The sequence below is a fragment of the Artemia franciscana genome, chromosome 2, assembly GCF_032884065.1.
Source record: "Artemia franciscana chromosome 2, ASM3288406v1, whole genome shotgun sequence".
Taxonomy (NCBI): Eukaryota; Metazoa; Arthropoda; class Branchiopoda; order Anostraca; family Artemiidae; genus Artemia; species Artemia franciscana.
This window is the reverse complement of record NC_088864.1, coordinates 27,531,354-27,555,706: the sequence shown is the minus strand read 5'-3', so window position 1 is coordinate 27,555,706 and position 24,353 is coordinate 27,531,354. Positions and strand designations below refer to the sequence as shown.

At 36.4% G+C, this 24,353-nt stretch overlaps 1 protein-coding gene across 1 annotated transcript in view; it reads left to right on the top strand.

The window, feature by feature from the left end:
• Positions 1-24,353, top strand: part of LOC136039474 (protein still life, isoform SIF type 1-like) — a 263,198-nt gene that overhangs the window by 20,050 nt on the left and 218,795 nt on the right. Inside the window, exons 4-6 of the mRNA XM_065723265.1 lie at positions 6,180-6,414; positions 13,435-14,335; positions 17,454-17,617. Coding sequence (XP_065579337.1) covers positions 6,180-6,414; positions 13,435-14,335; positions 17,454-17,617 — 1,300 coding nt within the window. The remainder of the gene's footprint in view (positions 1-6,179; positions 6,415-13,434; positions 14,336-17,453; positions 17,618-24,353) is intronic.

Genomic DNA, 24,353 nt, shown 5'->3' with positions numbered 1-24,353 from the left:
TAGAAAGGAGCAAAGGATAAGCTCCAATTTCTTTAGCAATGAGAGAACTTTTGAATTTTATTAGGCACACCTTATACCATTTCTCTTCTGCAATCCCAAGTCCGAAAAACCGAATGATAAACTCAGCTGAAAGCACAAACAGAAATGGATAGACACAATAGATAGCAGCACTTTCGGACCCGTGGGAAAATGCCACATTTTTGCTTCTGTAAATTTTTCTATTTATCAGTCAAAGTTTTCAAATGCTATCTCTGACATAGGCTATATAACTACACTTCACTTCGCACACCATAGGCTCTGGCTCATGGACAACCAAAAACCATCCTTTTTGGCCCCAGGCAAGAGTTCTGCGGAGCTTTCCAAAATGTAATGTCATATTCATCAATCCGGCCTGAGATCCACACTTTCCGTAAAAACCGCACAGGTTAGACCCTTACCAATTTCCGGGAATAAGCTGAGATCGACGGCATTGGAAAGAAAAAAAACGGGACAAAACCAAAGTGTTGCTCTCGCAACACAATTCCTCCATGGAAAGATCCTCTCATGTAACGTCCGACCCCCCCCCCCTCTCCACCACCAGAAAAAATACCCCCTGACGTCATTATAAACGCAATAAACAAATACTGTATGTAAACAATGGGCCAAGCTCATAATTTGCAGCCCTTTCCCCGGGGATTCTGGGGGATTAAGTTGCCCTCAAAGACATATTTATTTGGTTTTCGACTATGCTCAACTAAATGGCTCTCTCAAAATTTGGATCTGGTGACTTTGGGAAAAAATGAGGGTGGGAGGGGGCCTAGTTGCCTTCCAATTTTTGGTCATTTAAAAGGGCACTAGAAAGTTTAATTTCCGTTAGAATGAGCCCTCTCGTGACATTCTAGGACCACTGGGACTTCTGATCTTTCAGACCGTGATCAGGACCGTGATCTTTCTTCTGATGAAAAATGCAAAATTCCACATTTTTGCAGATAGGAGCTTGGAACTGCTACCGTTGGGTTTTCTGATACGCTGAATGTGGTGATGTATTTATCATTAAGATTCTATGACTTTTAGGGGGTGTTTCCCCAAAAATATGGCAAATTTTCAAATGCTCCTAACTTTTGATGTAAAGGATTGAAAACTTGCTGAAACTTATATATTTAAAATCAGCATTAAAAAAAAATGCAACTCTTGTCATGTATATATTGGTATTGGTATTGACGGAAATTCTAACTTCTTGAGAGGGACTAAAGAGTGAAGTTATAGATAGATTGGGGTGAAGGAGGAGCGTTCACAGTTGTGTTACCTTCGGTGGCTTGGTGTTCCAATGAATTGTTAGCACTAGTAGTAACGGCAGTTACTTTCTTAAGCTTTCGTAAAAAATTTTCCTTTTTTATGCTATGATCATTTGCCAAAGGTCGGATGTCTTTTTCTGCCAAGTGTCAAACTCAAACAAGTCGTTCATTTCCTCGCTGTTGAAAAGTAATAACTTGAATAGAAACCGTCTCACAATCTCACTCAAAGTTTTTTTTTGTTCTCTTACAAACTCTTAAATAGTTTGTTGTTTCCAGACTTTATATATATATATATGACGACTTATACTTATTGACGACATGACTGCCTGTCCATGGATTATTCTTTATGGTTGATTGTGTGTGGCTATACTGTTTGACCTATGTGATTGTATGGATGAGTAGGGTTAAGGCCTCATTCAAGTGCTGGTCTATATTAATCACTAATTTAGGAAAACAGTCTTCCTTTTCTCCTTCTAACTCTTTTTTTTTTTTTTTTTTTTTTTTTTTTTTTTTGTGTTTGTGCTGTAGCATTGGTGATTTCTCTTTTCATGATACATATATATATATATATATATATATATATATATATATATATATATATATATATATATATATGTAAAATATATGAATCTTATTGGTAAAGAGGGTATGTTTGATCCTGGGTTTCCAAAAAGGCTTAGGGTATTAAGGTGAAACTTTTAAGGAAATGTTAAGAGGGATGATGGACGCAATCAAACATACTATGTACTTGCTGATTGTAAAAAGGGAGTATCGGCAATATCTAAAGAACAACTGAGGGTATTGAGTTGAAAATTTCAGGGTATGTTGAGAAGATGTTGAAGAGAAATTTGACGACAAGTACCCCCTTCTTCTTACTCTTTTTAGATGCCTTCTCTGCTCAATATTGATTCAAATTCTGGAATTGTCATTTTGATGAAACTAGTCAAAAGGTCTAATGGCTGTACTTCCAGGGATGCCATGCCCCCATAGCCCCGGGGCAAGGATTGTAAATTATGAATTCATACATTGTTTCTGTGCAGGATTTATAATCAAGACGAGCGGAAATATCTGATCCTGTATGTATCTGAAAAGGCTAAGGCAATTAAGGTGAAAATTTTGGAGAATGTTGAGGGGCATGTTATGGTAAATCATAAGGCACTATGCGCATCCAGTTTGTCAAAATTGAGGATCTGCAATATTTCAGTAATAGCAAGGGGTATTGATTTGAAACTTTCAAGACATGTTGAAGGGGATGTTGAAAATTGGTTTAAAGCAAAAATATTCGATAAAAATTTGAAATAAAGATCTTGTTTGAAATAATCTAAAGCTTAAATAAATATGTCTCTGGAAATGACATAACCGCCACAACTTTGGAGAAGGATGCCGAACATATTAAAACAAACTGCGTGCGTGTTGATTGTCAGAAGGGCGTGTCATCAATATCTAAGGAACAGCTGATGGTATTAAATTTAAAATTTTAGGTTAAATATTAGTAAAAACGTTGAAAAGCCATCGGAGGGCAACCTGCCCTCCTTGCCCTTTTTAGTTGCACTCTTCCCTCATCACTGATAAAAATTATGACAAGGAATTTTATTAAAAACTGCCCCCGTAGCCCACAGGTTAAGAATTGTAAAGCCTGCAATTTGTCTTTGCTTACATGCGGGATTTATCGTTAGGAAAAGAGGGGAAGTTTGATTTTTCGTGTGTTCGAAAAGGCTAATAGTATTAAGATAAAACTTCGAGGAATGTTGAGGGGTATGTTAAACTGCATTTAAATATACTATCTGCATCCTGTTTAATAAAAAGGTGTATCTGCAATATTGCAAGAATAGCTGAGAGTACTAAGTTTAAATTCTCAGTGCCTGCTGAGGAGGATGTTAAAAAGTGGCCGCAGGGCAATCAGTCCACCTTCTATTCAATTTTAGGTTTCCCTATCTCCAAAGATAAAAATATCTGATACAAATTTTGTAATAGCCATCTTGTTCAAAACACTTGAAAAGTCAAATAACTATACTTTTTGGGATGACCTAACCTCCACAGCCCCTGGGGCAAGTGTTGTAAGTTACCTAAGTTGCCCATTGCTTTTATACAAATTTTTGGAAAAGGGATATTTTTTATCCTGAGCTTCCAAAAAGGTTAAGGACATCTAGATAAAACTTTTAGAAAATGTTGAGGATGTCAAACAAAATCAAAGCACACTATATGCAGGAGGGTTTTTAAAAGGTCACAACAGCAATATCTAAGAAACGGCTAAGGTTTGAAACTTTAAAGGCCTTTTGAGAGGGATATTGAAAAAGGAACGAAGGGTAGCCCCCCTCTTGGTCTTAAGATGGTCCCCTTAATACTGATAGAGATCTTAAAAATCTATTTTATTCAAAATAGTCGCACGTCTAATAGCTATGCCTCTGGGAATGCTATGTCCCCACAGCCCTTGGGGCAAGGAATGTAAATTATGCAACTTCTCCATATTTGCATGCAGAATTTATTTTTATGAAAGGGGGAATGTTTGATCCTATGTGTGTCCGAAAAGGTTTGTTGTCAAAATGGCGGATCTGCAATATCATACGAATGGGTAAGGGTATTTACTTTAGACTTTCAGGGCCACTACTACTACATCTACTATTGCGACTGCAAATGAGACTGGTTGTGACTGCAACTGTGACTACTTCCAACTGCGACAACTTGTAAGTGTGATTGCGACTGCTTGCAACTGCTACTACATCTATTTGTGACTACTTTCACGGAATCTTAAGAGGGATGTTGAACTTTGAAACTTTAATGCTGGAAAAAAAACCTTTTTGATGTTTTGATACTTTGATTAAACTTTGATGCTGAAATTGGGAATGTTGAAAAACTTGAAACTTTGGCAATAAAGTCAAATAGAAACTTATTAAAAGAACCTTTCCGAAATAGAAGTTTTTCAAAGAAAGTTAAGAGCCATATTAATCTTCCTTGATTATTTGAAGTTCAAAATGACCAGAAATTGTTATTAAGGGTATAAATGAAACTCAAAATGAACAGAAATTAAATAAACAATCATAGCCAACAAATATACAACAAATACTATAAATTAATAATAAATCTGAAAACGATTAAAACTAAAATTGAACCTTCAAATCAAACTTAAAATAAACAAAAGTCACTACAAACAAGAGTTTGGCAACTGCCCCTTTCCCCTTCTCCTAACTGTAAAAATTTAAAGCTTATTGCGCCATATGCAGTTTACTGAAAACGAATTATAATATAAATATTTTTTTTTGTACTTAAAATCTTGAATTGCCGAGCTTTCAGCAATTAATATCATTATATATCAAATATTCAGTTTAATTTTGTTAGTTCTTTTCAAGGACTGTTCAGAACCTATAGTTTTCAATAAAACGGTAGGCTCTTGAGTCAAACACGCAAACACAATACTAAAAGACAACGGAAAATAATGAGAAACAACAAAATCATTAAGCCCAAATAAGTCTACTTCACTGCTGATATTGCGACTGGAAACAAGCACGTGATCAAGGATAGGCATTGATCCCAAGATATGTAAAGTCAGCAGACTTGGGTAGAAGAGCGCTTTCATTTGGAATTAGGCTCAGAAGCTGAGCCGTAAGTGGACTAGCAAAAATCGGTAGATATAAGACTTTTATATCCATAGGCATTACGTGCAGCTCGTACATAGACACTCTCAACTGCACTCCCTCCAATCATTCAACTGTTTAGGGTGAGGGAGCCGAATTCGACAGGATTAGAAACAAATCATTTAGGACTCACAGAACGATAGAATCCAGAATGGTGTATTTCTTTGACTTATTTATCTACTGAGTAATATATTTACAGGATACAAAATAACATAATATTCTTCCAAGCTGCTCAAAAGCCTGACACAAGGCTGTTCAAAGGGGCAGTCCAGTAAACATGGAAAAACAGTATATAAAATAGTATAGATATTTAATATTAGAACCTTTTTCTGAGGTAGTATCCCCGCGAAATTCAATCGAATTCAGGGGTACTTATCGACAGAGTATTAGGGACTTTGACTATTACCTAGTTTGCAATAGACAGCTCTGGTAAGAATTATTGTTAATAGTAAAACGAATCCATCTCAAGCCATAGCATACGTCTTAGCCTCTGCCTTTGGTTTTCATGAATTCGTGTCCCTTGCCAAGAGCTGTCACTATTGGATATCATTTCCCATCTCATGGCCTCTTAATATTTTCATTATTCTTCATACAATTCATAGAGTTTGCTTGTTAGTGTAAATTTTTCAAATTTCGGGACTCCCGGCACTAGTTCCTATGTCTATGTCTGGGTAGAAAGAATTTGACACTGGCTTGTAGAACTTTGTGCTTTGTCTTTTTAGGTGTTTTTCCCAGCAACATCCAAGAGATGTTATACCCTTAAAATTTTAAAAGCTATTAACTTATCTCTGGTATACATTTAATGTTTCTTCAGAGTCGATAAAATTTTATCAATTCATAATGTATTAAAAATTTCAGGAATAAAGTGCACAACACAAAGAAGTTGAACGTCTCATTAAGCAACAAAGAAAACGAATTCCTTTAAAAATGGTTAGAAAAAATGAGGAGGAAAAAGAAATAAAACGAAATTTTAGCTGTAAAGACACCAACCTCCTAATATGTAAAAAGAATAATCAGACAATATATTTATTTAGAATATATACGAGATTAGATTTACAATGTTATGACATTCTTCATTTCGCTGTCATTGAAAAAATTATATTCTCTCCACCACAAAAAAAGTCATGAAGTACCCTATTATTTTTCGTAATAAATATATAATAACATCCAGAATGAAACTGAAAACGGAATAGAACCAAAAAGTCTGCATCAATCCATTTTGTATATGTAATAAACATTAATTTGGAGATCTAAGTTTTGGTTTTCTTTCAAGTCCTTAGCTTCCAAGTTTTCTCGCAAAGCTTCCTCCTCCTACTCACTCCGGCTGGATTCAGCAAACAGAGTCGCATCACGAGACCAAGTAATTGCTACAGCAAGAAATAATGGAAGCTTGAAGAGGCGCACAATTTCGACGCCTTCCTCTCCGTCTCATTCCAGAGAGCCTCAGTGCACTTGTATGACCGCAGAGCAATATGCAAGACTTCGATCACAAGATCCTCGCTATAGAGGTGAGTCTTGTTTATTAAGTAATGTATCGAGACACCATTTGGCGGAGGATACCTTGTCTGGACCCCCCTCCCCCCAGAAATGTAGAGTTTATAGAGTTTTTTTTAGCCCCCTTCCCCAGAACAATACCCAGGGTACATGCTTGGCAAGTATAGTATTTTACCTAATACTAAGTGTTCTTCTTTTTTAGCCTCAGTTACAGTTATGTATAAGAGGTCTTAGGGTTTCAAGGCTCACCAAATAGATGGCTTTTTGTGTTTTAGTGTCTAATTGCTGAAGAAATTTGACAGGAGATAAATATCTAATGATTTATCCTGTTATTCCCTTTTCAGGTCGTATATCAGGTTCGAAGATGTTTTTTTCTTTCTTTTAAATATTAAAATACAGTACTAACTATCACAGGGACGTATGCATGGGTGGGGCGTCGGAGCCCAACCCATTCTGAAATTCTAGAATTTCCAGAATTTTCGGGCGGCTCTTATTCAAGTTTTTCCTCTTCACCACCGCTGAAAAATTCCTGCGTGCGTGCCTGGTCCATCGATAGTAAATCACCTATCACTCATTACTTTGAACACGTCTTTCTTCTTAAATTTAAGATTGGAAAACGAACATGCTGGGTATTAGCAAATAGGGAACTTAAGAATGACAAAAGCAAAACAGGATTTTGTTTTATTTGTCTTACTTAGTCTTTGCCGATTCAATTTTACATGCAGGATGTTCCGGGAAAATTTTCCGCGAGGTTGGAATTAGGTGGAGGAGTTTTCCACCGAAGAAACTCTCCACGGGTAATTTTCTGCGGGAACAACTATCCAATGGGAGGTGGGAGGATTTCAGGGAAATTTTTTTTTGGGAGGGGGGGGGGTGGCGTTAGGCATGATATAAAAAGGGTCAGAATTTAAAGTTCGGCAAGATATGAAAAAGGGTCAGAATTTCAAGTCCTTTTCAATTGAAAGTACGCCAAGGAGAATTTTCCAGGCAGAATCGTCTGAAATAAATTTTCCGAGGGGGGGGGGATTTCCAGCGAGAATGGAATGGTCCAGGAAGAATTTTACGAGGGGAGTATTTCACGTGGAAGGAGCTTTATTTCTCGGCGTACCGCAAAAAAGCTGGACAAAACTAAGAAATAAGGGAAGACAGGAATGTTTTCGAAATGAGAAGCAAAATTAAAGATTATTAAGTTAAACCTTAAGGCAGTTGACAATAAAAAAAAAGACAAGAAAGAGAAAAAACATGAAAAAGACAGAACTTTGAGCTATAAATTTAACCCAAAAATTTGCCCAATTTTTGAAAAAGGGGGAATCCCCACCAGAAGAGGGAGTGAGCTTGATAAAAGATACGCCATTAATTTAAGTTTAACAGAGAACCCTAATGGTGGGGTGTTAAGCTCCTATCTACAAAACTACGAAAAGTACGGAACTTTTTTTCCCCATAAGGGACGGTCACTAATACTCGTTATTATGGGTTGTTTTTCAGGGAGTTATGAGAGGGTGAACCAATGATCCTATAATATAGGGCTGTTCTCTCAATTGAGAGAGAAATTTCACAGCAATGTGGTGTTTTCTGCCATTTTGTTGCGCAGGGCACCAATCTTTGTTCGGAAAGGACCAAAATGCTTTTGAGTGAATACTGTAAGACGCTTAATCCATTTGGAGTGTGGAAAGACTAGTTATGGAGCTTCAGAGTTTTCAGAGGCCAAAATGCCACGTGGTGGTGCATTCGTTCCTAAAGATACACGTAGTCCATACAAAGTAGACGGTGGCAAGAAACAACTATTTTGAAGGTTCATTTGACTGAGATGATCTATTTGAGGTGTCATAAAATTGCGCGCAATGTTGTATAATTGCACAACAGCTATTATGGAGTAGAACCAGTGGACGTTTATGTAAGAGAGTGGGAGTACCCGAAGCCCAAAAATTTGCTTCATTATAAAATTTTACGCCCGAATGGGGAGGGGTATTTTACTTCCTATTATTCCTTCATTCTAAGGGATATTTTTGGACTATGCCTGTAACATGGGTGCTTTGACTATTTGACTTTGACTTTGACTATTATCTTAATAGTCAAAGTTTGTTGCGAAAACACATTTAGGCTACGGGAATTTTGAAAAATCATGATTGCAGCGATAGGTACAACCTAGTAAAGAACGAACGGCGGCCCATAGTAACCAAAAATTTAGAAATATTTTTGAAGAAAACTGTCAAATGAGAAAAATTGCCATTTTAAGCTGATACAGGAAGGGTAAATATGATGTTGTTTAAACTTAATGGGAAAAGTTTCATGTGAAAACAAATTTATGGGAATTTCGAAATAAAACCCTTAAACTTTCCGAAAATAGCTTCGAATCGAAATGTAATTTGGACAATCGAAATCACTATTGTCTCCAAATGCTCATTAGCTAGAGCCCTCTTTTACTAATCTAGGACTGCGAACTGCTGATGGTCACATGCGTGACCATCCATGTCTGTAAAAAGTACAAATTTATATTTGGGCTGTAGTTTCTGTACGGCTCTCGGGAATGCTCAAATTTCATTGCACAGTTTCCATCAAGACCGCACCTTATTGTTAGGAAGTTTAATTCCTGTTTTTAAAATTGTACCGGTTTTTCTTGTACTAATTATAAATATCGCTCACAAGCCATTTTAAAATTAACACATTTTGCATTTTTAGAATCAGAACCATTAAAAGCTTCTGTTGTTGAACATATTAGTAACCAAAATTTCATTTTTGGAGTTTCTGTTTCCGTTGTCAGTGGTTGCTATTTGCTCACAGTGTCTTACTACATGCTGTTGGATCCAAGGCTCCTTAAATGTGAAGAATCCTACAACCCTTTCGTTCAACTCATTCTTCGCATTTAAATTTAATATTCATATAACGATGCTTCGAGAATGATAAACCTCCCTAAAAAAATTCATGCTTCCAAATATTTATTAGTAGGGACGGGGGTATGAAGTTTCAAAATTGATTATAGGGTCGCCATTTTCACAATTTATGAGGCGAGTTCTTCGAACATATGTTTTTTATAAGGATTTTCTTCGTGGAGGCCAACAGAAGGACCAGGAAAACAAGGAGACTTCTTGGTGAAAATGAAGTTCATGGTAGCAAACCTTCTCTCAATGAATTTTGTTGTGGTGCTCATGGTCCCCTCATCACATCACCATCTTTTGTACTGGTAAGCAGGTACTGGTAAAATTCATTTAGAATGAATTTTTTTCTGTTACACAGAAAGTGATTGTCTGTAATAAGAACGATGCTACCACCCACAGCTCCTCATATTCCCGGGGTATAGCTTACAAACCTTCTCCATGGGCTCTGGGGGGTTGTGACTACCTTGAAGACATTCTCACGATTGCAGTCAGATGCCTTTGAGGAAAAGAAGATGCCAAGGAGGGGGGGGGGCTAGTTGTCTTCACATTTAACTTTTAAAAGGGAACTAGATCTATACATTACGAATACATTACAAATGAGCCTCCTCTAAAGTTGACACGACCACTCCTTCCATAAAAACTTTATATGCCAAGGGGTATAACTTAAAACCCTTGCCCCTAGATCCAGGGGGTTGTGTCAGCCCCAAAGACCTTTTTATGTCATCTTTTGACTGTTTTTTTTTAACAAATGGCTATCTCAAAATTTCTATCGGATGTGCTTGCGCATACAACGTGTGCGTGTTTGTTTCGGGGGGGGGGATTAGCTGCCCTCCGATATTTTAACACTTAAAAAGGGCTCTAGAACTTATGATTTTCAATCCAATGAGCCCCCTCCGAAGTTTATACGACCACTCTTTCTATAAAAACCTTGTATGCCCCCAGGGCATAACTTACAAACCTTGCCCTATGAGATGTGGGGGGGGGTTAAATCCTCAAAGACATAATTTCTGGACCTTTCTTACGCTTAACACAATGGCTATCTCAAAATTTTGATTGGATATGTTTGCGGAAATGATGGGTGTGGGGGGAGGGGCTGGTTGCCCTCAAATCACTTCTGGATATTAAAAAGGGCACTAATTCTTTCAATTTCCAGCCGATTGAGCCCTTTTTGAAGTTTTTACGAAAACTCCTTCTATACGAAGTGCCCTGGTCTAAAACCAAAAAATAAAATAAAGAAATAATACACTGTACCCACATCGCTCTTTACTTAGGCAGTGCTAATGCGCTTCCTATGATTAGGCAAGTGTTTCTGTAACAGGTACCCCCATTTGTAGATGATTTTAGGACACACTTTTGGGAATGGCTTAAAATTGCCGGCTTTAAGATGCTTATAATCATCCAAAATATCTGATTGTTTTGATGTATATATTGTTATCAAAACTTCTGTTTGGACTTGCTCCTTATTTACAGCTTTCTCCCACGCACTGTTGCAATGTTTTCTTTTCTTCATCTTAATTATCATAGTGAAATTAAAAATGGACCGAGAGAAAGTTAAAAAAAAAGTTTCGCAGAGTTACAAGTAAAGAACACATTCATTCTCAAAGCATAGTAATAAAAGAAAATACGATACACATTCGAAAATGTGGCTTGTTTTCGTCCAACCACAAATTATATGTAGCATAAAGAAGGAAAGGGGTAACAATCGCTCTTATATTTTGGATAATTGCAATTAATTTTAAGAAATGATCGGATGGTCCAACTTTTTCTTATTAGTAAACCTACTGCTTCTACTGCTAACAACTCGTTGCTGCCTCAAGGCTTGGGGCTTTGGGAAAAGCCCCAAACCTTGGGGCTTTTCTCCAAGCCCCCGCGCGCGCGTAAGTCGTTACGCGCCATTGTAGTTGTGTCCCTGTGTCCCACCTGTGAATATAGATATATATATATATATATATATATATATATATATATATATATATATATATATATATATATATATATATATATATATATATATATATATATATATATTTAATTACGTAAAACTTGCGAATATACAACATTCTTTGCTGTCACATTGTCTGTCCATATAAATAGATTGTCAGGTTTACCAACTCTTGAACATGCAAAATAATAATTGTCCATGGGAAAACAATCCGTATTCAGATCTTTACCGCATTTTTCTAACGATTGCCCTTGAGCTTTGTTGATGGTGAATATTCCCTTTGTCCCGGTCGTCATTTGTGTCCCGGTATCCCAGTCTGTAATTTCTCATTGAGTGTTCCGGTCGTCATTTATATTCCCTCTGTCCCTGTCGTCATTTGTGTCCCGGTCTGTAATTTCTCTTTGAGTGTTTTTTCTTTTTAGTTTTTTTTTAGTTTTTTACCTTTTTTCTTTTTTCAGTTTTCTTTTTCTTCTTTATTTTTCAGCGTCACTATGAAATACATATCGTCGGACCTTTGTTTTTTTTAACTAAAATCTTGTTTTAAAGGCATTGATGACCTTATCCAAGTCAAAATCCTAAACCCAATCATCATCGCTATCATTTTCAGTTTTGATATGTTTTGACTCTCGCTGTCCAGGTGGATTTTCATCTAACTCCGTGGTTTTGCGTTCTTTAGCCGCAATCCTGTTTTCTTGCTGTTCTTGTGACTCCTCGGCACCCTTTCTTTTCTTACTTTCTCTATCAGCCGCAAGCCTGTTTTCTTGCTGTTTTTGTGATTCCTCGGCACGCTTTCTTTTCTTACTTTCTCTATCAGCCGCAAGTTTTTTGGCATATACTCTTTGAGCAGCTTCCTCGGCTGTTGCTATTGTAGGTTCTTCAGTCATTTTACAATTAGACATTTTTCCGTCCACGATCTTCATACAATTAAAAATTTGTCTTTGAACGATTTTCTTAAATATTTTTAATGACGTCATCGTCATAACAAACATGACGACAACTAACTTCATGACGACATGATGACATGACGTCACTCGACAGACATAACACACATACAACTTATTTTTATCTTGCTCTTAACGCTAAAGTTTCAATTGTGTGCCAACTCAGAATGACCCCTGAATCACAGATGTTGTTTATTTAGAACAGAAGCTCTTTTGAAAGGACTAAAAAAACTTTAGAGTAAAGAGTGAAGTATTGACAAGGGGGAGAACTCCCTCATGTGTATAATAATTTCTGTTGGTTTTAAGTATTAATGTTGCTCCTTACTTTCAGTTGAAAAATTTGTTTTTTGTTTAATTTCTGATCGATTTTAAATAATACTGGGAAATCCGGCACCCCTTCATGGAAAATTCCCTGTCCCCATGGAAAATTCCTTCATGGAAAGATTCTCCCACGTAACCCCTCCCATTGACCCCCTCCACCAGGAAACGACTGTATACTTCCCAATAACCAATACTATATAGGTACAATGGGCAAAGTTCATAAGTTTCAGCTCTTCCCCTGGGGATTGTGGGGGATTAAGTCATCCCCAAAGATATGACTATTAGATTTCTCGACTATGCTTAACAAAATGGATATCTCAAAATTTTTACCGGGTGGCTTTGGGAAAAATGAGCGTGGGAGGGGGCCTAGTTGCCCTCCAATTTTTTGGTTACTTGAAAAGGGCACTAGAACTTTTAATTTCCGTTTGAATAATCCCTCACACGATATTTCAGTACCAGTGGGTTGATACGATTACCCCTAAAAGAACAAAAAAAACAACAACAAAAAACAAATAAACAGGCATCCGCGATCTTTCTTCTGGCAAAAAATACATAATTCCACATTTTTGTAGATGTGAGCTTGAAACCTCAATCGTTGGGTTCTCTGATACGCTGAATCTGATGGTGGGATTTTCATTAAGATTCTATTACTTTTAGGCGGCGTTTTCCCCATTTTTTCGAAAATAAGAAAAATTTTCTGAGGCTGGTAACTTTTGCTGATATATTTGAAATCATCACAAAAATCTGATTCTTTTGATGTATCTATCGGTACCAAAATTCTGTCTTTTAGAGTGTCGGTTACTATTGAGCCGGGTCGCTCCTTACTTACTGTGCGTTACCACGAACTGTTTGATAGGTTTTAGATCTCTTTCTAGATTTCAAAGCTAAAAAAAATCTATTGGTTCGTAAGTTGTTGTTAGTAATGCTAATGCTAATTGATGTAATCTCTTTGAGGTACTGTGACTCTTCCAAGGAACCAATGTCGCCCACACGAAGATGGACGAGCTGAAAACTGTCAACTTGCACAGAGTTCATCTTTAAATAATACAGTGGATTCTAGCTCTTCAAATATAGAAAAAAGAAATAATGAGACTGCAGTCCAAAACGAGGTTAAGAATCAAGATTCACCCCGTCAAACTAATGGCAGTAATGTACAAGCTCCTTCAAACAACCATACCCCTTCAACCGTGCAGTCTATCATTTCCTCTACAGTAGGTGTACAAGCCACCGATAGCACTGCCACGATCACAGCTGCTCAATCTGTTCCACATTTGTATGTGCCAAATATTCAGCCTAACGGGTACCCCTATCCTACATATACTTTAGTTGCAGCTCCTGGCTACTTGGGTCCATTCCAAAAACCAGTTCAGCCATATATTGTAAGAGCTGAACGTCCCCGACGAGAACTTTTGACGTCAAAATCAGTCGACTACAGTCTCATGAAAGAGCCCAATAGCTCAGGTGGCTATCTTAGTGGAGCTGAATCGGAATATGAACTGAACAACAAATCTAAACGTAAAAATAGAAGCAAAAGCACTGAAAATGTTAACGAAAATAATGATAGAAACGAATATACTATTGACAGTGGAACTTTACAACGCATGATTCAGCCTGTTGGTACGCATTCGATGGATAGACATGTTCAATATCAAGATTCCTTTGGTAATGATGGCTTCATGTCCGAACCCGAAACTAGCTCAAAAAATTCCAGAGTTCCCAAAAATTCTGATGCAATAAGAAGAAATTTTGAGCGTAGTTTATATTTAGATCTCCAGCGTGGGAATGGCTCTGTGAGTCCTCAATCAGATCAGGTTCTATTTGAACATGGTTACTACGCAACGACTCCAAGCTCAAGGTTGGTAAATTTTTTGTTAATTTCATTATGCTGGGTAATGTTAAATTGCGCCTGGTAGGCTCTGCGGTTATGTTGAAATACTCAACCGGTGTCTATTTTGACACATAGTCCTAAAATCGATTTAAGTTCATAAACTTTGTGCATAAAGAAAAAGAAGAAGTTTTTTTTTTACTAATACTTTGAAGTTAAAAGTTTATAGGTCCAATGCAAAGACTATGAAATAAAAAATGTAGGGTTTGTGCTGACTATATTTTGATGAGCTAAATGCTTTTCGCTAGGATTACTGGTATTGATAAAATGAAAAAGAATAGAAAAAGGAAGAGAGAGAAGGGGAGAGAGATAGAATGTAGGACAAAACAAATTTCAATTTGTTTAGTAACGGTATTTTTTTTTCGATTTGCGGAATAAAGAAAATCGTTCTCTGATTTGTCATTTGTGTTTAAGCAATAAGTGAAAGACAATTGAAGCTGTTCAAACGAAACAAGCTTGATCTTGGAAACCTTAGAAATCCTCATAACTTTCCGTCTCGGAAAGGTGTATGTAACTATCTTTATCTGACATCTGAAAGATGTTAAAGTTTTGCCTTGACAAGTGAAATTTGTTTAACAGCCAGGTTGAAAGTATCATTAGGGAACATTCCATTTTCAAACGTTGTCAAAGTTTTCAGTAGTTAGCTGTGTATTTATGTAATCGTTAACTTGTTTCAAAGTAATTTTGTTGCTGATTAAGAATATTCACTATATTTTAGGCTTGACCTACAAAACAAACCTGGGCTGATCACCACCACCTAGTCGAGACTGAAGGAGTGGGAAGTCCAGAAATGTTGAAATTTTAAAGCAAAGTCTTCATTATAACCAAATTGCATTCAATTCTGTCTCAAAATCCAAAAATAAAGTCATTCGCTAGCCGGGGCCCTTTTTATGGCACTTGGTATTAACCAAGTGGCAACTAGCGATCGCAAATTCTGTCGGTCGGTCGGTCCCGGTTTTGCTACTTTAGGCACTTCCAGGTAAGCTAGGACGATAAAATTTGGAAGGCGTATCAGGAACCAGACCAGATTAAATTAGAAATTGTCGTTTCCCCGATTCGACCATCTGGGTGGGGGGGACGGTTAAATCGGAAAAATTAAAAAAATGAGGTATTTTTAACCTACGAACGGGTGATCGGATCTTAATGAAATTTTATGTTTGGAAGGGTATCGTGTCTCAGAGCTCTTATTTTAAATCCCGACCGGATCCGGTGACATTGGGGGGGGGGACCTAAAATCTTGGAAAACGCTTAGAGTGGAAAGATCGGGATGAAACTTGGTGGGAAAAATGATCACAAGTCCTAGATACGTGATTGAAATAACCGGAACGGATCCACTCTCTTTGGGGGAGTTGGGGGGGGGAGAGGGTTAATTCTGAAAAATTAGAAAAATGAGGTATTTTTAACTTACGAAGAAGCGATCCGATCTTAATGAAATTTCATATTTAGAAGGACCTCGTAACTCAGATCTCTTACTTTAAATACCGACCGGATCTAGAGTCATTAAGTGGGTGGAGCTGGGGGGAACCAGAAATCTTGGAAAACACTTAAAGCGGAGAGATCAGGATGAAACTTGGCGGGAAGAATAAAAACAAGTCCAAGATATGTGACTGACATAACTGGAACGGTTCCGCTCTAGATCCGGTGAAACATGTCCAAGATACGTGACATAACCGGATTGGATCCACCCTCTTTGGTCGAGTTGGTGGGAGGTATTAATTCGGAAAAATAAAAAAAAAATGAGGTATTTGTAACATACGAACGGGTGATCAGATGTTAATGAAAATTGATATTTAAAACGACCTTGTGCTTTAGCGCTCTTATTTTAAATCCCGATCAGATCTGGTGACATTGGGGGGATTTGAATGGGGAAACCGGAATTCTTGGAAAACGTGAAAATTGAGGTATGTTTATCTTACGAAAGGGTGATCGGATCTTAATGAAACTTGATACATAGAAAGGTCTTACGTCTCAGATGCATCATTTTCAATTCAAATCGGATCCGCAGACATAGGAAGTTGGAGGGGGGAAACAGAAATCCTGAAAACGCTTAGAGTTGAGAGATCGGGATGAAACTTGATATGAAGAATATGCACAAGTTATAGATACGTGACTGACATAATTGGAACGGTTCTGTTCACTTCGGAGTAGCTGGGGGGTGTTGATTTGGGAAAATTAAAAAAATTGAAGAGTTTTTAAGTTAAGAATGGGTGACCGGATCTTAATTAAATTTGATATTTAGAAGGGACTCATGTCTCAGAGCTTTCATTTCAAATCCCGACCAGATCTGTTGATATTGGGGGAGTTGGAGGGGGAAACCGGAAATCTTGGAAAACGTCGTAGATACGTGATTGACATAACTGTACTGGATCCACTCTCTTTGGGGGAGTTAGGCGGTGGTGTTCAGTGCTTTGGAGAGTTTGGTGCATCTGGACGTGCTAGGACGATGGAAATTGGTAAGCGTGTCCGGGAGCTGCACAAATTGACTTAATAAAGTCGTTTTCTCCGATTAGACCATCTGGGGGGCTGAAGGGAGAGGAAAAAGTAGAAAAAATGAGGTATTTATGACTTACGAGTGGGTGATCGGATCTTAATGAATTTTGATATTTAGAAGGACCTCGTGACTCAGAGCTCTTATTTTAAATTCCGACCGGTATTAAGCCTCCGATTTTCCTTTTAAATCAATCTATTGATTCTTAAAATTTTGCGAGAGTTCATACCATATGAGCTCTTGGCTCGTCTGGCCTGGTCACATGTGCCATATGAGCACTTAGCTCTTGTTTAGGTTTACTGTATATGCACTAGAGTTTTGATCAGCGTTTTAGCACTTACTCAATATTGCCATTTTTGTCTTTTTTTAATGTTAAGCTTTATCCGTCTTTATATAAACACAGTTACGACTTATTAAAATTTTTGTACAAGGTTTTCAAATCTGTTTAAATTATATATATAATACTCGTATACTGGTGAACTTAGAGACTGGATAAGACTACTGCTGAATAAACATGGGTCCAATTTATTCGTTTCAATTTTTTAACGTTTTATTTGAGTATTTTTCTTTTTCTTTTTTTATGTATATGCTCTGTTTTAGCCCAGCAAATTCTGACATGGATGGAGAAAAAGTTTCACCGACATCTCAGCTGCTTCTTGAGTATGAGAAACATTTAAGGAGTACGCTAGCTAAAGGTCTTGACGCTGAGTCATGCAGCTTACATACTTTTGAGGCAATGCTATCTCAAAGCATGGAAAATTTAGGTAAATATTTCTATGTTTTTGAAAAACATCACGGAAAAACACCAAATATCATAGATTTTAAGCTAAATTTCTCTGCGTAAATAAGGCTTTATGGTAAACTTCCATTTAATGCTTAAAGATAGGCTAGTTTTTTTTGTATGATTATGTAATTAATGTAAATTTTTGCCACATAACTGCTTTTGCAAATTTAGTTTTGTTGACGTCTAATAATTTGTTTCTGATGGATTGAATTTGCGCATTTATGTGTCTGATATTAAGTTATGTCGATTGGTGGTTCGTTGTTTCACGGACCTTGCTTACTTTTTTAAAAATAAATTGTTGCTATTAATTTTTACGTTGTAATATTGCTTGCTAAAGAGTTAGTTTTTCTGACTATTGATTTTCGCCCTTAAGCCCATTCATAATGACATTGTACTAATACCGAGACTTAGTTAGCGCTAATTTAAACTAATCAGATTTTTCTTTGAATTTTCCGAATTTTCTGATTTAAGAAAAATAAAAAAGGGCATACAACCTCGATTGTCGGCACACACCATAGTAAAAAAAAAAAAAAAAAAAAAAAAAAAAAAAAAAACGCGCTAAAAGCTGGCTAATAAGAAAAAATGTTATTTGTAGTGGATTCAGGAATGAAGACTATCATCTCCATTAGTCCTAACTGTAAAATATTATTTCGAAAACAAATTTAGGGAATTTCAAAAATAGCCTGAAAACCCTTGAAAATGGTGACAGATCGAAACAAAAGTACACCATTGGAATGGCCATGGTCAACAATTTTATACTGGAAACTTACATATTCAGGTAGGATCAATGATATCCTTAGACAAGAGATGATTTCCAAGTATCAAAAGCGTATCAGTGATTACAGATGTATAAATGCCAGGCTTCTAAAGTCTGTATTTCAGCTATTGTCATTATGCAACAATTTGTCCTATAAATATTGGCAGTTCCGAGTCTGAATACTCTTTTTAGAGTTCTTGAATATCTTGTTTGAACTACTGCAATATAAAAAAAAAACTACTTCATATAAGTAGCAAAATTATTTTAAGCTAAAAGAAAAGATTTTGGTCAGCGTTATCGGATAACTTAAATGCTTAACTGCAGGGGCGAATCTCCTGCATTTTTATTCAGTGGAGGGGGGAGAGGGGTCCATATTCATAGAGTCAAGAGGCATGGTATATATAATAATTTTCCTCTCCACGTTATTGGAGGGGGGCAACTGACCCCCTCCCCAAACGACGCCCCCGTTTAAGGGTATACCTCCTCAGGATAAAAATGATTCCTGTATAAGGAGATTTGAATAGAAAAGGGGAAAATCAATCATATTAGACTGTTTAGTTTACTTACATTTCAACTATAGGTTTATCATAAGACACATAAGGTCGATTCCTTCGAAATTGGTCAATCACTGAAACTCAGTGATTCAATCACTGAAACTCAGTGATTCAATCACTGAAATCACTGGAAAGTTGTCACTGAGACAACTTTTTTACACGGATTCTAAGAAAAGGACTTGGGATAATTTTATATTTTAGATTATTATTCATATTTTTTTTTCTTCATGGCTGGAGTTTCATGCATACTAAAGGATACACCTTTAGTACGGGTAAAATACGCAGGAAAAGGGGTCTGTGGTTAAAAAGATCGTTTTAAATGTCTACAAAATCAATTTTAAAACATACTGGATTTTTTGAATTTAAATTAATCGAAACGGGTATCAATTTACGTTTTTTAATTTTTTAATTTGATAGGGTCTCTTGATTAAGTGTCTTACGAGTCATTTTTTTTTTTTTAAATCTTAGTGATAATCCCCAACTGATTCAATGGAAATCTTAACAGATTATGTATAATTTTCTCCAGGAGTATTTCGTAATCCTTTTCGTCACATCGATTATTATTTTATTTTTTTGATGGGAGGATCAGTATATATGATCAACAGCATTGCAGAAAGTGCCACTGTTTTTGTCTGTCATCGGACAGAGTGTCGTTTTTGTCGTTGGAAAAAGTGTCATCATCTGTTTTTCAGTCAAAGGCCAGAATTCCTTCTTCTTCTTTTTTTTTCTGTTTTTTTTTTGTTCTGTTTCATTATCTTTCATTACAATTATTATCTGTCACCATTATTTTATGCTATAAGAAAAGTTTTGTTTTTTATATTTGTTACTGAAAATTGTCGTGGTTTTGTATCTATTATTGAACATAATGTCAGAGTTCATGCATCTTTGAAAATTGTCATCATTTTTGTGTGAAATTGTTTTATGTGTTAGTGTCAACCTTCCCAGGTGTAATTTTCCTTCCATGTTGTTTTCCCTTTCTGCAATCCTCCATGAGTCTAATTTTTAGGAGTTTAATTTTCCGAAGGTATTTTTTCCTGAAACTGTACAGATATTGTCCTTTTTGAGAATCATCTACGGTGAAAAGAAACTTTCCTTGATGTTTTTGTGTTTAGGGGGGGGGTTACTTTAACAAACACGTCTATTATATGTTAAATTGACGGCATTTTTTATAGTGAGAGACAGAAAAGACGCTTCCTGAATGACAGAAAAACAATGGCACTTGATATAACGGACTAAAAAATTATGACACTTCTACCATGACATATAAAAACAATTTTATTTTGTCCAATGAAAGAAAAAGCATTGACATGCTTTGTACTGGTACTCTTGAAAACGAACAAAAGATGAATGGCATAAAAACAAATGCAAATTATTGGTGCAACAACCTCTTTAGACATCTCAGTTAATGCTAATATAAAATGAATCGCATGATGCTTTTGTAATCTTCCAAATTCCGCAAGCAACTTGTTTTAAATTCAATTTTAATCTTATCATATTCATCAAAAATGATGATTTTGGGATGACACTCTAATAAAATGTAAAATAGTTTCAAAACAGAACATTAATAGAAGTTTCCAAAATTTTGCCAGCCCAATGCTCTTATTGGGAAAAGGACCTCTCATAAATTGCCAGAATGTCCAGCATGTTCTTTTCCAGGGGAAACCCTTGGAAAGCAGTAATAGGAGACAAGCCTTTTCTCTTTTTTTGGTATAGCTAAATATTTGATTAAATTACTGATGATCGTGGTCTATGTATGTTCACTAAAGGCCGTACTTTGGAAAAAGAATTTTTAGAAAGATTAATGATGAAGGTGTATAGCTAATTAAAAAAAACAAGTTTTTTAAAACTTCAAGTAAGGAGCGACATTAAAGCTTAAAACGAACAGAAATTATTCCGTATATGAAAGGAGTTGCCCCCTCCTCAACACCTCGCTCTTTACGCTAAAGTTTGAATCTTTATCACAACTCTAATTTTTAGAACAATGAAAAAACAATAAAAACAATAACAGAATACGCATCCGTGATCTGTCTTCTGGCAAAAATACAAAATTCCACATTTTTGTAGATAGGAGCTGGAAACGTCTACAGCAGGGTTCTAGGATACGCTGAATCTGATGGTGTGATTTTCGTTAAGATCCTACGACTTTTAGGGGATGTTTCCCCCTATTTTGTAAAATGAGGAAAATTTTCTCAGGCTCATAACTTTTGATGGGTAAGACTAAACCTGATGAATCTTATATTTTTAAAATCAGCATTAAAATGCAATTCTTTTGATGTAACTATTGGTGTCAAAATTCTGTTTTTTAGAGTTTCGGTTACTATTGAGCCAGGTTAGTCCTTACTATAGTTCGTTACGACGAACTGTTTGATAAATAAGTAAACTCAATTAACTTACTCCTAAAAGGCTTTAGTAAATTATGAGCTAAGCTCACTTAAGAATTTATGAAGAACAAAAAACTGAAAGAACATAGAAATGATTAAACATAATATTAGGAAAACGTCTTATGAACAACTGAGCTTTGCCCGTAAAAACTAGTTGCGCTATGATTTTACGCAACTAGCTAGTTACATAGCGCAACTAGCTAGTTGCGCTATGATTGCACTGAGCTTATTCTAAAGCGCTCCTGCTTGAAACCAGGCAATGATCCTCAGTATCATTTCTTGTCCGTGTAATCCGTGTCTACTTCTCTAGCTTCTTGAAGAGGGTATGATTTATTGTTAGTCGTTAGATTTTGGGGAGTGGCTATCTTTTTTAGTTATGTAGTTTGGTTTTTAATACTTCCTATTAAGTTAATTGTGATTTTATCTGTTGTTGTTTTATTTTTCCTCGTTGTTTTCTAATTCTTCTGATTTTGGTTTTGTTTCTTATATTCTCTGTGTTGTTTATTTTCGTCGTTTTATTTTTAGGTGGTTCGTATCGTTCGCATTTTTGCGTTTTTGTTCTTTGAGACTTTCTCTTATTGGTATAAAGAAAGTAAGCAGTTGCCCTCACGAAAGATCCGTTTTGTCTCACCCAATGTTTTCCATCGCCTTATAAAATCCTATTCTTGTTTTTCTTCTCTTTTGTTTTTAGTCTTTCTATATACTAACTCATAGACTCTATGTTCCTTATTTTTCAAATAAATCTTGCACAATTATTCTGTAGTACTCCTATAGGACTAAGTATCAAAGGGAAAGTACCGAATCTTACTGACTGACAGTTCAAAATATACGAATAAATCAGGGAAAATATAATAGCTTGAAAACATGTGACGGTCACACGTTTTTTTAATTTCCGGATGATTAGGGATTTAGGTCTCTAAAATATCTGATGATATCTTACTAGGAGCCTTAATTTGGTAATTAACTAAGTAATTAATTCACCAATATGAATTCTAGGATAATTAGTAGACGTCGCATGCTTAAGAACTTTATAAGGTAGCTAGTCCTGGGAAACGGTCTCGAGACCGTGAAAAGGTAAAGCAATTTAAGTTTTCTATATTTAAGCCATGACGATTACCTTTAAACACAAACATGTCTTGCATTAGTTGTATTAATTATCGAAGTGTGAAGTTAAAGAATTAAAGTTAATTAAATTAATTTAATTAAATTAAGAATTAAATTAAGTTAAAGATTCAGTTAAAGAAACGAACATCAAGACTTTATCGTCAGCAAATACAGATGCAGTGATTTTGGCCAGAGAAAATGCAGAGTCAGCAACATTATTTTCTCCGGAAAAAGCTCTAATAGTACTTGGGTAGGTCGTTGATAGAAACCAAACCTTGGGGGTCACCACAATCAACAACATTTTACTTGAAAAAAATCGGCCGAGGCGAACGCATGCTACCTAATCTGGTGTTGATTTTGGTGCAAAGCAAAACTTACACTAACGTACTAAATTTTTGTGATGAAAAACATCACCGTCCTGTCACATTTCTCAATTAAACCGAAAAATAAAACTATCTACCTAACAAAATAATAAAAGAGTTGTTTTCAAGTAGTAAAGTAAGGTTGTTTTCAAGAGCTGTGTTTTTTATCGAATTGATATTTGGGGTCACCATCTCAGTAGTTTCATGCTTTTTGAAACAATATTGTATTGAATGTAACAATTTATCCGGTTTCTGAGACTTATAATTGTAGTATTTATGAATTCAGATAAATATAAGATAATCACAAGCCTACAAAGGGCCGAATTCGGCCTTCGGAGTTGACAAATCACATGGTTGCACTAAAACTGGCGAAAATGAAAAAACAACAGCGGGGCTTACTGCCCTCTATCATTTTTGACTCTTAAAAAGAAGCTAGAGCTTCCGATTTTCAACCAAATGAGCCTCCTTTAAAGTTTATACAACCATCTCTTCCATAAAAACCTTAAATGCCCCCGGGGCGTAACTTACAACCCTTGCCCCTAGACTCTGGGGTTTGTTTCAAAGCCAAAAACCTTTTTAAATGATATTTAGATTTTGAATAAAAAAGCTATCTCAAAATTTCTATTAGATGCATTCTGGGACAAGACGTTTGTGTGTGTGTGGGGGGGGGGGAGTAGTTGCCTTTTGATCACTATGATTCTTAAAAAGGGCAGTAGAGCTTCTGATTACTAATCTAATGAACCCCCTCCGAACTTTATATGACCACACTTTAAATAAAAACCTTATATCCCCCAGGGCATAACTTGCAACCCTTGCCCTGAAGGCTGGCGGTATTTGTCATCCTCAAAGACATAATTTGCGTAACTTTAAACTACAGTCAGTATTATTTTTTATTTTCGTAGTGTATGTAAGATTGTAACATTGTCAGTGCTAAAGTATGCCACCAGGCATGTGCACTGGTTTGTCATATTTATTTGTTTAATTGTTGCAAATAAAAAATTTATTTATGTAGGGCGTAAGATCCAGATTTATGGACAACGGCCTCTGTAAAGGGCTGCCTCGACCCTTTCGGGGTACCTGCAAGACTGGGAAACTTGCGGTCAATTTTTCCCACTTGAGGAGTGGTGCCCCTCGAGGAAATTATAGCCTAGTAAACAACACAGCACTCGTACGGGATTCTGATTATTGGATATTTTTCTGGGCCTGGTTTGTTTTGATGAGCATTTTCGGGCTGAAAAACCTCTTCCTAGCTAATTTATCTACTATGGGCTGCCTCCCTGTAGTAGCATAATATTTGTAGGCATGAATATACAATGAGTCGGAGGTAATAGGCTTGGGACTGTCTGTGGAGGATTTCAACTCTTTTTGATAGAAGAGCATCGCCAAGTGCTGAAAACCATATTGTGACCAAGATGGGCACAGGATTGCACAAAGCCTCCAACTTACTGGAGGTCCCAAGGACTTCTTGCTGTCCGGTTCTAAGCTGGCTTAAGCGCTTTGGTGTAGACTTGAGAAGATATGTTGGTCCCCATCCTTCACTGGTATCCGGAATCACTGC